General features: G+C 39.0%; 1 protein-coding gene across 1 annotated transcript; it reads right to left on the bottom strand.

Annotated features, from left to right (window-relative positions):
• Positions 1–675: 675 nt before the first annotated feature.
• brap (BRCA1 associated protein) lies at positions 676–15,224 on the bottom strand. The gene is made up of 13 exons (XM_088319711.1): positions 14,849–15,224; positions 13,166–13,327; positions 11,759–11,915; positions 11,366–11,555; positions 8,154–8,267; positions 7,940–8,088; positions 5,882–5,957; positions 5,657–5,795; positions 4,332–4,441; positions 4,171–4,260; positions 3,995–4,098; positions 3,067–3,206; positions 676–1,176 (listed from the first exon to the last, which is right to left on the bottom strand). Exons 1-13 carry the CDS (start codon positions 14,925–14,927, stop codon positions 953–955), a joined length of 1,734 nt encoding a protein of 577 aa, XP_088175837.1. The 5' UTR covers positions 14,928–15,224; the 3' UTR covers positions 676–952.
• Positions 15,225–15,941: the final 717 nt, after the last annotated feature.

The following is a 15,941-nucleotide window of genomic DNA, read 5'->3' as shown; positions in this document are numbered from 1 at the left end:
TGAATGTCTACCAAAGTTTAAACTTAACAGACATGGGGAAGAAACATATGGACGACAATATCATGGCTTTTTGATTTGAAATTTTGATATTTGTGTGTCGACGTAACAAAAAAAGGAACCCACAAGCTGTAATGCTCTCGTTTTGAGGACTTTGGGTTATTCAGCTGGTAGTCCAGCGGTTAAGTCTCCAGACTTGCATGCAGGAGATAAGGGAGTCACACATTAAGCCAGTAAGGGTTCCTTATGCAACACCCTTCATAATATGCCTGCTACCTCTAGCCTGGAGAGGTTTGGGTGCCACCAGGCTGTACTTGCCCAAGACATACTACACGGAGTGGTGAATTGACGACGAGAGCGGTTAAGGCAGGGGTCTCAAACTCAATTGACATGGGGGCCACCGGAGCTAGGGTCTGCGTGAGGTTGGGCTACACAAAAGGTCAGAGTAAAAATTTTCCAGTTTTCAAATATTGTTTTTTTTAAAAGTCCTTAAACACAACATAATCAAACTCAATCCTTGTATAATAAAAAGATCCATTATCCACTAGGGTTGCACTTAAAGGGACAGTGTGACTGATACCCTCATTTCAAAGGAAAACATTTTAGTTTTTCTACTTTTGGCTCAATCTGGACTCATTCAAAACTGTAAACATACCCAATGAAAATAAAATCACCAAATAATTTACAGTCTTTTATTAAGCCCCGATGTTTTGAATACAATACAGTGCTTTTTGACTTGATTTACAAGTAGCGTTATGTCGTGTTTGCAGTGTGATGGCTTAAACCCATGAATGCCATTTCAGGATACCATGTCAACGCGGACACACTAGAGAACGCATCGTGGCGTGAAAGGCACAGGCAAGGAAATGCAGCATCTGGCGTCCCTGCGTCAAATAGCCTAAAGTTCGATAAATAGATTTGGAAAAAACGATGTATTCACGTGCGTTTTGAAAATCTATTTCCTCTTCCGGCAGCGGCCCCTCCTTCCTCTAGTGGCAGCGGCGGCGTCGGCGGGGCCCGATGAGGCGTCTTCGTCGGTGGCGATGTTGATCTGTCCTTCCTGGATTTCGCTTCGCGCCTCGTCGGGAAGATGCTGGATGTGCTGTTGGGTCTCCAGATAGAACATGACATCTCGCAGCTGATCCTGAAGCTCCGCCATGGCCTGGTCCTTCTGCTCACCTGGACGGCAAAACATCATCGGGGTTACACCAATTCAACAGGGAAAATCAAAATGGAAACTAGTAATTGTCAACATAGCGATGGAATTGGGTTTTGACCAGGGGTAGACGGATCGATCCAAAAGTAGATATCTATACCAGTGGTTCTCAACTAGTCGGCCTTGAGGACCCACCATTCCACTCTGCAGTTTGAAGCAGAATTAGTATAATATATTTACCTCTTTTTTCCCTCCAAAAAACAAAATGACTAGTAAAACCAAAACCAATTCAGGTATGGTGAATACATGCATATAAGAAAATATGATATTAATACAAAACTGCCTTAAAATAGCCACATACTAAAATAAATTCAAAATATTAATAAAGCATTTAGCTAAACATTGACAAATATATTGATGCTAAACATTAATATACAGGTAAAAACTTAGAATGTTACATTACGATCAATCTTTTACCGATTACCTCAAAGCACTGCTTCTATATTTTGTAGCCCTTCTTTGTCTCTCACCCAGCGCCCTGAGTTTGCCCGAGTGTGTGACTAACAGAGACACGTTTAGCACCCCTCCCTAGCAGCCCTGCTGCTGCTGGGAGGAAGAGAGGGCAAAATCTATGTGACCACCCCTACCTGAAGGTAAAAAAGACGGGGGCAAATAGAAGGCAGACCCCTGTGTGAACTTTTTTTTTTCGATGGACAATGCCTCAGTAACTTGTGTGGTTAAGTGGTCTGCTAATGTGGCAACACCCCAAATTTGCAGAAACACGACAAAAAAAGACAACGAGCTGCAAGCAAAAATGTAAACATGTTGCTGTCCCTGAACAAAACTCTTTAAATCTGTCGTCACTATGGCTTCACGGCCAATGAGAGACGATTGAAACTTCATATGCAATCCTGATGTTGTTTTTTTTAAATATTGTGCGATGGAGGGTATTTTAGTTTTCTAATGGAAATACGTAATACACTATTCTTATTTTGTTATATTGCTGCTTTTTCATTTGACTCTCTTAGCTTCTATTCGGAAACAGTTGTAATAGAAATATTTATTTTCTATACTGTTTAAGTCTGCAATGTAGTAATATAATTATAAGAAAGGAACGATTTTTAATGCCTCAAATATTTGTGCTGTGTTTATTTGTATATATAATGGGGGCACGGTTAAATTATTCAACGATGATGATGCTCCTAAGGAAAACATATTCGAAAGCAATGGGTTGTGATTAATACCACCATGTATTTACTTGAATTAGATCAAAACAATAATTCACAGTATAAGACAACCCTAGTTAGTTGCCTGTCCATTATTAAAAGTCCACTGACGTACAAATGGATTATTCTTTAAAGGGACAGTGTGTATTGTTTAGTGCCTCCCAGTGCTAAAATACGGCATTTTTCAAAATAAAACAATATTGATTAGGAAAATAAGTAAAATAACATGAACTATCATATAAACATATATATTTTTTAAATACATGTAAGTGAAGACATTTGTTTTCATAATATGAGGCTCAGCAGGGAGATGACAATTGTTAGCCATCTTTCTGCAACGGGTACCCAAAAAACCTTGTAAAAGGCTGGGCAAAAAATAAGAAAAAAGGTGCAGTTTGGTCACTTTGAGTCTCTGTAGTTAGTATTCTTCCTTGTGCTTCTTATCACTCATTTGCAGATGCACTACACAATACAGCGACATCTAGTGGACAAATAAAACACACTGTTCCTTTAAAAAGACCAATTTGAAGAGTCATTATTCAAATCTTAATTAAATGACGCAAGTATCACTACACCAACATTTTTAAGAACTCATGAAGCATTTAAATTATGATTACTAATAAATGTCAAAGCAGTTTTGTTTTTTGCAAAAATCAACTAATTTGACAACTGTGTTTGGGAAGTCACCGCTCTCTCTGGCCTTGCGCTCCTCATCGGCTAGTCGGGTCTGAAGTTGTGTCTGATTGGCCCGCAGACATTTGTTCATCTCTTGCTCCTCCTTCAGTTCATGGCTCAGTTTGAGTATGCGGCTGTTGAGCTGCGTGCACCTGTGCACCAAACACATACCAAATCCTGCATCACCTTTCTCAAAATTGCTGAAAAATTAAACACTTATGACAGGGGTGTCAAACTCATTCAATCCCAGGTCCCACGTGGTAGAAAGAATATTCGCACAGGGCTGAACTAGTAGGTTACAGAAAAAGAGAAAGAGAAAGAGAGAGGGGGAAAGATGTAGAGACCACAAAAATGAAAAAGAGAAAGAGAAAGGGAAAGAAAAGGAAAGATAAAAAGATAATAAAAAGAGAGAGAATGAAAAAATAAGAAAGAAGGAAAGAGGGGAGCGAGAGAAAGAAAATAGAAAAGAAGGGAAAATGAAAGAATAAAAACAGAAGACAGGGAAAACAAGGGAGAAAGAGACAAAACAAGAGAAAAACAGGAAGAGAAAGAATACAGGTGAAAAATAGAGGGAAAAGAGAGGGATAGAAAGGGAAGGAGAAAGAGAGAAACAGAAAGAGAGAATGAAGGGGAGTGAGACAAAGAGAGAGAGAGAACAAGAAAGAAAGATTAATCAAAATGAAAAATAAGAGACAGAGAAAAAAAATAGAAAACGAAGGAAAAAAGCGCGGGAAAGAAAGACAAAATGAATAGATAAACAGAAGAAAGAGACAGAAAAATAGACTGAGAGGGAAGAGAGAGAGCGAAAACATGTTTAAAACTGCAGCTCATTATTCTCTTCTGCCGTGGATAAGAACCCTTGGTGGGCCTTATCCAGCCTGCGGGACACCTGTTTGACACCCCTCGTTTATGAGGTGCCTTGGTGGAGGTCCCAGCTTACTTCTTTTCCATGCTCCCCCTGTCTTTGCTGATTTCTGACAGTCGGCGTTCTAGGGTGTCGCAGCGCTCCAGAGTCTCCTTAAACTTGGCCTTCATGTGGTTGAGCTGCCCCAAACACACGCACGCAAGTCAGCGACACACATTTCCCGTGACGACATGGACGTCGTGAGGGTTCACCTCCTCGGCAGTTTCTTTCTCCAGGTGGACAATCTTGTTCTCCCAGTAGACCCGTTGCGACTCCAGTTGGCTGGTCAGAAGGTACGAATACTGCGGGAGATGCCGTGCGAACGCCATTAGCGCCATGCTCCAAATGCGATAGAGGGGCACGTCGGGCGTACCTCCAACTGAAGGGCGTCTATCTTCTCGGCCTGGCAGGTGTCTCCCTCGCACTCGTACTGGACCATCTTCCCGTCCGTCTTGCTCGCCACCAGCCGGTGAACGTAATTGTCTAAAGAAGGTGCATTGGGGACATGCTGATGTGAAAATGCTAACAGATATCAGCCGTTGACTGTTTCCCATTTTTAATTAGAGTAGCTCACTGACATGAATATTTCTCCACTTTAAGTGGAATTCACAATTTTGAAGTCAAAAAGGGTCACCTAGTGAATTGTCTAGTGCCAAAATGCATTGGGAGCCAATGCAGCAATTTTAAAACGAATGTAATTTGATCCCTCCCCAAGGGCCATGAGAGCACACGTGTTTATTACAATGCCTTCCAAAAGTATGTGGCCCCCTTAAACTTTCAGGCTCCGTACACCTTTTTTATGGCCAAATTCAAGCACTTTTTAAGGACTTTCATAGCTAATTTTCCAATTTCTCCAGTAACATCAAAAGAGGAAATCCAATATTAATCGTGCAGTTTGTAGAGCCACAAATATATCTGAGATTTACCTACGTGATTTTTAATGTTGCGTGTGTGTTCATCAAGACATATGATTTTAGATCTAAAGTACATTTTAAATTTTCAGAAGTTCTTCCCATTACAATTTACCACTGGGAAACACAACTTATTTTTTTTGCATAATGAATGTCAATAATTGATAGGTAATCCTTGAACGAATGCACATTTCATAGTGCCATGTTTAGGTGTAGCATGCAACTGCCCTCTCGGAGCTGATGACGCTTTACAGGACAATGACATACAAACTAATGCTAGCTGCCATTTATCATGAGGGAAGGAGAAATACAATAGAAAAGCGAGATTACCGGAGAGCAGTGTCGGCAGACTTTTTAAGAAACATGGATTTTGAACGCTGAGGTCTTGAGTTTTTCCTTGCCCTCATGTCAGTTTTAGATCAGGTATTTACAAGCACTTTACCCTAATTTCAAGCAGTTTTCAAACCTTGAAACACATTGTCAAGAATTTCAGGCAATGTGAACCCTGAAATTTTTAAGCTTGTGCCACTTTTCGGGCAGAATAAGAATGGAAAATTACAAATATTTTTCCAAGAACTAACTAGTTGGACACAATTTTATAGTTGATAAAGGCACCCTAATTATTGTATGTTTACTGCGATTATAATAATTTGTTAAAAAAACATTTTGTACAGATTTTTCATTACCACATACCAATTTTTTGAATTTTGATTTCCCAATCACCAGTGTCTAACTCTTTTACCCCATTATATTGTCTTCAAGTTAAAGTATCAGTAGACATGGGTACCTCCTGCATAATCCCAAACGCGGTGGTTTGTGAGCTGCATGGCATAGGTGTGCTGCGTTTCCTCAAAGTGCTTGTAGGCATGGCGGCTGATGTAGCGACCGCAGCCGATGTGGCCGCAGATCAAGCAGATCCACAAGTTCTAGGTGAAAAAGTGCACAGGGTCAACGGGTGAAAGTTTAGCCAAAGGCACGTTGGAAAGTTAAATGGAGGAATCATCTGCCTTACCTCCTGCACGCCACACTCAAAGCATTTATTTTCCTCCACCGGCTCTGGAGTTTGACAGTAGCGGCACACAGGACACCTGCGTGTGCATAAACGTTACAAATGACAATGATCTCAGCTTGCTGATTGGACAACAAAAACAGGAATTTGAGTTTTTAATGGCTACTTCCATGTGTTTCCTAAAAGGGAAACCCCAATCACTCTTTTTTACATACACACAATGCAACACTTAGAGGGTAAGGATTTTTGATCTGAATCAGTCCTGAAAACTATTTATCAAAAGCTTGCTGAACATTGTCAAAATGTGTCCTTTATATGTTACTTAGAAGATACTTGAGTCCAAAATAGTTCCCTTTGGGCAAAATCCTAAAGGGTGGCTTTAATTTTTGTTTGTCAACATTTTCTCTGACGTGATATGGATTGTTAAGAAAACCAGCCTTGAGTGGAATTGTTGGCCCTACCAAAATGGCCGCTGGGCTGCTTGCGACAGATTTATACTTGTGATTATTAGTAGGAATGGTGGATAACACATTTATTCAGACCCAAATTTGAGTAGTCATCAAAACAGATACCTGCTGTAAAATTCGAACTATAAGCCACCACTTTTTTCACCAAGCTTTCAACCATGCGGCTTATGCAATGATGCGGCTTATGCAATGATGCAGCTAAATAATGCAATTTTTCGAACGCACCCCAGGGTCGCCTGAGCAGTAGAGGTAAGATTGAGACAGGTAGAATATATGTGTCGAGGAAGACACAAGTTTAATGTAACTTTGTTCTTTGTTGATGAATAAAACTAGCATGAACAGACCCTCATCATGGAAAACGTGTCAATCGTAAAGGAGAGTGCTAACTTTCTTTCATTGTAAATATCTCATGTTTCAATGTGGGCACATGCAACTTATAGTCATATGCCGCTTTTGTATGCACACCATGTTTTTTTCCTTTAAAATGTACTAGGTGCGGCTTTTAATCAGGCACATAATGAATGTCCATAATTGATAACTAATCCTTGCACCAATATACATTTAATAGTGCCCTGAAAGGAGTAAAATGAGAATGGAATATGGTTGACGGGGCTGTTGTGGCTGTCCCTTTAATGAATTTATGTTGTAGAGAGATAAAAATAAAACTGCTAGATTAGACCAGGAGTCTCAAAACTCAATTTACTTGGGGGCCGCAGGAACTAAGGTCTGAGTGAGGTTGTGCCGCATTGGCTTTTCAAAGGCAGGAACTCACCGAAAGTTACATGAAAGATACATCCGATGTGGTTTAAACTTCAGGTCAACAGCATTGACTAACTCTTCCCACCCCCGATCAGCCCCTCGTTCCACATTTCAACATTTTTTTTTCTCTTGTGATTGGTCAATATGCATTTTTTTTCAGGGATTCTGTGTTGTTGACCTCAAATATCAAAAAGGGTTAAATTGTTTTTTTTTTGTTTTTTTAATACTGAAATTATTTTATATTTCATTTTTATTTTAATTGTTTATTAATACAACATCCATTGCAACCTGGTCATTGTGGAAGGGGGGTTACCTCATGGTTTCTTCATTTCCCTCATGCTGAGGTTTTTGAGTTTTTCCTTGCCCTCGTGTACCTTTTAGATCAGCGGACGGTGTAATAATAGTCTGTGGTCTGCAATAATCTGTGGTCTGTGCAGCCCTTTGAGACTCCTTGTGATTAAAGGCTATACAAATAAACATGACTTGACTGTTTAGGTGTAGCATGCACCTGACCTCTTGAGGGCGACCCATAGGAGGCAATGATGCTTCATAGGACGATACCACTCAAACTAATGCAAACTTCTGTTAATCATGAGCGAAGAAGAAAGGCAAAGTCAAAGCGAAAACACCAGAGAGCAGTTTCGGAGTCATTTTTAAGTAGGCTTTTTGAGAAGTGCAATATAAATTCTAAGCATTTACAAGCCCTTCACACCCAAAATTCAATTTTCAACCCTTAAAAACACAACATTAGAACTCAAGCATTTCAAGGACCCGTACAAACCCTCTGGATAATCTTATCCACATAATTGGAAAACGTAAAAGTTTGCTGACTTACGACGCATCCTCCCACCGTTGCAGACACTGGCTATGGAAGCTATGGTTACAAAGCGTGGTGAGGATGCCGTTGACGGACTCGTCCATGCGCTCCAGGCATACGGTGCATTTAGGAAGTTCTGTTAACTCCATCACTGGCAAACTGGCACCCTGGAAAAAGATGAGGAAGATAGCAGGGCACAGAAATGACGCTTCTTCGACAGCCGACTCCTCACCTCCTCGGACTTGATGACTTCGGCCCGCTCCACGTAGACGAGCTGACAGACGGCCTCTTCTATGGAGTTAAACTGGTGGCCGTTACATGTTGTGTAGAAACTGTCGGCATCCGCCTGACATAGGAATGGAAAACATATCATTTCATACTCCAGAGAATTGTTTCAATCATTCTGCCTTTTCGCTCTTGAAATTCAGTTGATTGTATACTTAGAAATAACAACAAAATGAAGGATGATTAAAAACATTCAAACAAAGTGTAAACCCGTTGTTATAAGTGTTTTTCCCAGCACTTATAATGAAGTGTTTTCAATGTATCTCAAGTTTCGGGTCCACATCCAAACAAGTGCGACCATTTTTTTATTAAGCCCTATAAAAGAGTACTAAAAAAAATGCAGCTTTAACTTTAATTTAAAAATAAAGTAGCTTTAGGAAGTAATGTAGCATTCTTATTTTCATTTCAAAGAGAAATATCTAAAGGCTGACGGTTCAGAATTGCTGAATCCAATGTAAGGAAGTTTGGTTAAAAAGCAACTACCGTAAAATCCAGACTATAGAGCGCACCAGATTATAAGCCGCACGCACCACATTTTGCGGACATTAATGGTTTTATCCTTGCACAAGCCCCACTTGTGTATAAGCCGCATGCGCCAACATTTAAACATGTAACACAGTCACAAGTTTATCCCAAACCTGACTCTAGGTGCCGCGATTGTAACAGCAAATATAGTACACAATCCATCCACCACTATCAGCAACGTGAACGGAAGATGATACCGGTACTTAGAATTTAATGCAAACCTTTAAAGTCCAGGTTCCGTTGAAAGTAATCCAACGAAAAAAATGTATATTTCCAAAGTTAAGGGTGGGAAAAATATACATCCACTATTGTCCGCTGCAACAACAAAGAGATTTAACTCAGCTTTACCCCACTTCCTATCAGCCCGCGTTTGCTCCGCCCCTTCTTTTTGATTCGCTCGTAGAAAACATATCACAATAAGTCTCTAAAATAAATATATTACAAAAATATACAGTTGCAAATACATATTATACATGGTTACACATATTTACAAAGAAAGACGGTACACCGAGAGAGTTTTCAAAGCTTTAATAATAATAATAATATAACTTTCATCCCAAACCGTGCCTGTGAAAGGTACCACCACGCTACTCTTAACACGCTCGCAACGCACATAGCGTAGCAGTTAAAAAAAGACGTACCGCAATTTCGAAATTCACGGTAAAACGTCCTCATCTTTCTCCTCATAACTGTCGCCATCAAGGGCATCTTCCTCATAATCGGAACGAACCTTTGTCCTCTGTCATACGGACAATTCGAACATAAACTAAGAGGATGCAGTCTACCTCGGCGCACGATTCCACCGGTCTAAATTTTACCTTTTGTACTTGAGTGCCGCTGGTGGCCGTTAGAAAAATTACATAAATTGGCCACTTCACTGAATAAGCCGCAGGGCTGAACATTTGGGGAAAAAGTAGCGGCTTATAGTTCGGAATTTACGGTAAATGTATAAATGAAATGCATGGCATACATAGTGGTGCTAATAAAAAACGTGCTTTAATGAAATGTATTGTACCATAAGGGTCGAAAAGTGTACAAAACCACAAGATAGTACTGTATTGTGTAGTGTGAAGGAAAAAAAGTGCAAAAAAACCCAAGGAAGAATGCAAACTACATAGACTAAAGTGACCAAACTGCACCATCTTTCTACTGGATTTTCGCTCACTATTTTGCAGGGTTTTTGGTTTTTGGGTTCGTGTGGGAAGATATCGGATAACTTTGTCAGCTACTTCTAGGTGAGGCTCATTTGAGGCAAAATGAGTAAAAATTTCTCGACTACAGTGTTTTGAAAAACATATGTTTATATCATAGTTCATGTATTTTTCCTTATTTTCTGGATAATTGTTTTTTTCAAATGAATTAGGTGTTTTTTCAACGCTAGGAGGCGCTAAATAATACACACTGTCCACTTAAGACATACGTACTTGCCACACTTTCAATATGTCCTGCTTTTTGATTGGTTCTATTCTCCTGACTGCCCTATGTTGCTGCTATTTTCTAATGTAGATATCATGGAAACTAGTACTCTGTTCTATTTTGTCCCTAGCGACCACCAGAGGTAGTGCTGCAAGCACAGAATTTCACCTTCGCGCATGCGCAGTTCGAAAGATGCATACCAAAAATGAGTCACTCCATCACACCTGTCTTATTAGGAATGTCTAAAAAGTCCCGTCTCATCATTGGTGCTCTTCCTTTTTTTATTCTCGCGAGGTCGGTGAATACCACTATCTTCCACTTGAAGGAAATGGCGTTTATGCCATCCCTATTATTTCAGCCTAGAAATGGTTTTCTTCGGAGCTGCGTGTTTTTGCGCCCTCCTAGAGAGCTTCGTGGGAATGTTTACCTGCCGCCTTTGCCACTAGTATTCTGGCTCGCCTTCACATCCATTTGGATTGGCAAGTATTGCTTTTTGTTTTTTCGCCGCGTGTCACGGTTGTAAGATAAAATAAAGGCCAGTCTTCAGCCACGATCTTATAAATATTACAATACAAATTTGACAATAACCGAATATTCTTTATCTTACTGTTATAGTTCAAGTCTATCAAGTTTTTCCTGGAGTGCCACATTTAACTCTGTAAAAATGTACACTTCGTTTTTAAACAATGACAACAAAATGATTCTATTCAATTAGAAACCTTCTACAGCAGGGGCCTGCCCCTTAAAGACAGATGAGATGCCCGCAGACTTGATCTGAAAATAGCTTACCCGTGCTGCATCAGTGTGACGTTCTAATAAAATAGTTTTTTTAGTGGTTGACAGAGTCTATTTGACCCTACTTCCAATAATTACCTTAGTAATAACATAGTAACAATGTAGTAATAACAGGATAATTTGTTATTTTGGAAATGTATATCAAACAGGGTGCCTTTGCACTAATTAGTAAAGAAAAGTAGCTCTCAGCTTGAAAAAGGTTGGAGAGCCCTGCGCTACATTGGAATTTCTCACGATGTTTGTTGTTTGTTTCAGAATTTATTCAAAGATTATCAATCAATAGTTATTCTTGTGTCATTGCATGACTTGTTATTTAGTTTACTTTTTTTGCGTGAAGATAAGGATGACGATTGAAATGACAGAAATGTTCAGTGGAAATATTAACACTGGCATGGAAACACACAATTAAGTGCATGCAGCGACCTGCGTGCTGAACTTGATGAGGACCATGTACTGGTTGGGAGTGGAGTCTCGGATGATCTTCATGTGCTCCATGACGTCGTTGAAGGGCGCCATTAGCTTCATCAGGTCGTGACTAGTCATGGTGGCAGGAACCGTGAGGATGCAAACCATGGCGCTGCGTCCCACCTCCTCAGTCAACGATGTCATCTTGCTACGGGGGATGGATAGATATGAAGGGGGGTTTGATTGAAGGTAAAATAAACACAAAAAAGAAAACGGCAGAATAAAATAGGTAGGTGTGACAAGGAAAAAGAGCATAAGAGAAGAATGAGATGTGAACGGATTATCAGAAAAATTAGATGCAGTGGTTAAAGTTGGTGGGTGTGAAATTAAAAATGATATTGCGAGTCTAACTTGGTCTTGTAGAGATGCATGATCCCGTGCACGATCTCCACTGACGGGTTTCCACTGAAGAAAGAGATTTGCTCTGGTAGCTGCTTTGAGGGAGAATCCGGCGCCGCTGCAGCACAATCTCTTGCATCTTCCCTCATGGCACCGCCGCCACCCTTGTCTACATATGCAAAAGCTCAGGAAACTTTTGGAAACTAAACACTACTTGTCCAATTTTTGACATAATGATGCACAACACACTAACTAAAGTGTAACTTGATATCAAATTACACAATCCAAGTTATCGATGCCAGACCAACCAAAATAAATATTAAGTAATTAAAATCTGTATTGAAATTAGAAGATCAGGCCTCAAAAATCCAGTTTAACCAGGCCCACGGGTATTAAAGCCTGACCCAGCCCGAGCCCGACCAATCAACCTGATTTGCAGTGCAGAACCCGGAACAAGCCCAAAATTTCATATTTTGTTTGGGAGGAGTCTGGAGATTGAAGTTAAACAAGACAGTTTTCAACATTGACTGATGTTTTTACGAGTTGACAGGAACATTTTTAGGCCGCCCCTCATTTTGACGGGTTAAAAATTGGGCCATAAGCCACATCAACAGAACATCCTTAAGAATCTAGTGCGGCATCATAAGAGAGAAACAGGTTTTTGTTTTGTTTTTTGATTTTAATATATTTTCTTTTTTTTTTAATCAATGTGTTGCTTTTAAGTTAAGTATACAAACATAGTTTTAGTATACATTTTTATAAAAATATTTACTAGAATAAAAAAAGTAATAGAGAGAGAAGCAGGCCCTGTCAGGCCAAACCCAGGCCGAAATACACGTTGGGTCAGGCTCAGGCTGAAGATCTTACATCTAATTGATTTTTTGTTTTTGGTTTTTTTAAATAAAAGATTACTTATCTTGTGTGATGATGAAATCTTATTCATGTTACATACCATACCTTGTTATAATAACTAGATTACATGATCTGATTTATGTGAAGTGTTTAGATTTTCAAAGGGTCTAAGATTAGCCTCAGGTTTTCCCGTTGGCCCTTTTTTCCTTCTGTTTTGTCAACTGTTTATCGAATCTGTTGATTTGAATTTATTGTAACCCTGTGTCTGATGATCAGTGGAAAGAAATAAAATCAATCAAGTCAATTAATCAATATTGTATTGAATCTGAAAACATATAATGTAAACTAACTGGATTTCTGAAGCATAATACAGAAAAACATAATTTTGTAAGTATGTTAACGTGTTATGTGCCTTAAAATAGGTGTAGCCTAATGAGCAACGGCTGGATCTTGACATTGTTTTTTAATCTTCCCATTCATTAAACATCTAAATAAAGCCGGATGCAGCTTTTCTTGCCCATGTGACAGAATATCAAAGTAGGAAAAAAAAATCCAACGGTTAATCACCTGGACAAGGTTCAAAAGTCTCGATGACCATGTCTCCCATTGATCTGCTTCCCATGTGCTGGTGCAAGACGGCGTTTCTCTCCACTTCGGTTTTGCCGCTCAAAGCATGCCGGGCAAGTCCCAAAGATTTGTCATGAAGCTGCTCCTCGGACATGCCGCTTACTGAGTGTAGAAGGGACAAAATTGAGCAGGATTTTTGGCGGATGCAATAGGGAACATCCCAAACTGCTGCAAGGATGTGCTAACTTGGGTGTTTGTAATAATTAAAAAAAAAAAAAAAAAAAGAAAGAGCGACAGAATGCTCATATGTGAGGGTAAATGTTTAGAATGAAATATTAAACTTATTTAAATACATTGTCATGTACTACCATTACATACCAATTGTTTCTATTAGAGCAACCCCAAAAACCTAAATGATGAATGTTTAGTATATTTTATTTTTAATGCATTTTTTGTTTACAAAAACATCTCCCAGATGTCATTATTTTCGTTTGAAATTATGTCTTTTGTAAATTACGGTCAAACAGAACAATATTTAGATAAGTACCACGTTGATTGCCTTTATTCATCTATATTTCATTACTAGTTGGGTCCAGTAGTTTTTTTCCCCTAACAAAAACCCCATAATAAGATAACTGTGCCAATCGAACATTACTCATTGCTATGTGTTCTAAGATTTGCCATAAGAATTTAAAAGTCTATTTGCAAGAAACATGTTGCAAGATTTGATGTCAAGAAATTTGTGGCTGCTTAACAGTAACCTTTTTCTTTTTGTTGCAAGAAGAGTTGTAATCCTTTAGTTTTATGATAATATTATTAAAGAAACGCTATATGTCAGTGAACTGTGTTCACAAATGTGAAATTAACCTTATAGCATATCTGTCCTTTTTAAAAACAACATACCCGTCAAATTCAACTAATAGCGCCCCTTATGATTGCTTCCTATTCCCCTTATTAAGCAATAATAAACGTTACAAATGCAACACAGCACCTATTTACTCACAGTATGATAGATTATGTAAAATAAAACACATTTGTTAGTGTAAACAAGTTTATTTTATTGACCAAATAAACATATTTCAGCATCTTGCTTAGTTCTTTCCCCATCTGCGGAGCAGGATTTCGCATACTTCATTTGTTTTACAGATGACTTCACTCTTTAAGATAAACTGTCACAATTTCGTTTAATTTGAGACAAATATGTCAGAGTATCAGTTCCCGCTGTCTTCTATACTCGATGCCGTTATCGTCGGATACCATTGTTTCAAGCAGAAATGGGAGAGCTGCATAATGACGTTTCAGCGTGTTGTAACGTTAGATCTTTTTCGACAAAGAATATGGGAAATACTCCAACGTTTAGATCAAAAAAATATCAAGAGTTCAATTAGGAATATCCATTATGAGTTCCCCATTTTCTTTACATGCATCAGAGTCAAGATTTGTATTTATTTAGACAAACTATTTTGTCTGTGTGGTAAATTATAAGGGGGGGGGGTGTAAATTAAAACGCACTTCAAACTATTCTGTTACAAATTTCAAGTCTTTACAATAGAGTAATTAACCGGAGGGCAAATAAATGTTCATGGGAGTGTTGCCAGTCATCGCCACAGCTGATTAGCAAGCTAACTTGCTAGCCAGCCGGCCCAAATCAAAACAGTGTTCGGAGTCGCCTTGTGTACTAACCAGCAGAGTAATAGAAGCCTTGTGGGATGGGAGAGTGGTCGGCTATTTCCAAGCGTACGACCACCAGAGACACGTTCATGTGTTTGTCCTCAGAAACACACAAGAAGACAAAAAGCACACAATAACAAATAAGTCTTGACAGCTAGGTAGCTTCGCAATTGCACTACCTAGCTTGTTCAAAAATGAAGAGGTGTGACGCAAGAAGACAATATACTCTTTCTGATAAAAGTAAACCCATGACACGTTTCAAATGCCATTTTTTAAAGTTACATTACAAAAAAAATCCATTATTTAAAAAAAAAACAACGACTAAACTTCAGGAAGCTTCTGAGGCTCCCTGATTTCTTCTCTTCTTAACCGATTACACAAGGGAGCAGTTACCGTGCAAACGCCACCTACCGGATCCCATACATATGGCAGGAAAAGTCGCTGCGCCCCACTGAACTGTCAAAAAAAAAAAACGCCCGCGTCTGAAAGAAAATATATATTGGTAGGGAAAACCATGATTGATTGAAAAAACAATATTGAATAATGAGCAAAAACACTTAATTATTTTGAGAATTTAGTTTTATTAAGGGGTATTCACACAAACATGACTTGACAGTCAAGAATATTATATTAATTTGTCCTAACATGAGTCTCACTTAGAGGGGGCTACAGGTAAGACCCAAAATTCAGGTTGGGCCTAAAATGTCAATCATTATGTTCGAGCTTCTCTCCCTCTCTGACTAAAAAATTATATATATATATATATATTACAGTGGCCTGCGAAACTATTTGGCCCCCTTGTACTTTGTGACCTTTTGCCACATTTCAGACTTCAAACATCAAGATATAAAACTAATTTCTTGTGAAGAATCAACAATAAGTAGGACACAATCATGAAGTGGAACACACTTTATTGGATATTTTTAACTTTAACAAATAAAAAACGAAAAGGTGGGTGTGCAAAGTTATTCAGCCCCTTTACTTTCAGTGCAGCAAACTCTGTCCAGAAGTTCAGTGAGGATCTCTGAATGATTCAATGTTGATCTAAATGACTAACGATGATAAATGGGATCCACCTGTGTGCAATCGAGTCTCTGTATAAATG

This window comes from Urocampus carinirostris, chromosome 16 (genome assembly GCF_059441175.1).
Source record: "Urocampus carinirostris isolate Australia breed hairy pipefish chromosome 16, RoL_Ucar_1.0, whole genome shotgun sequence".
NCBI classification, from domain to species: Eukaryota; Metazoa; Chordata; class Actinopteri; order Syngnathiformes; family Syngnathidae; genus Urocampus; species Urocampus carinirostris.
Note: the sequence above shows the minus strand (reverse complement) of the source record. Positions and strands in the feature narration are given on the sequence as shown.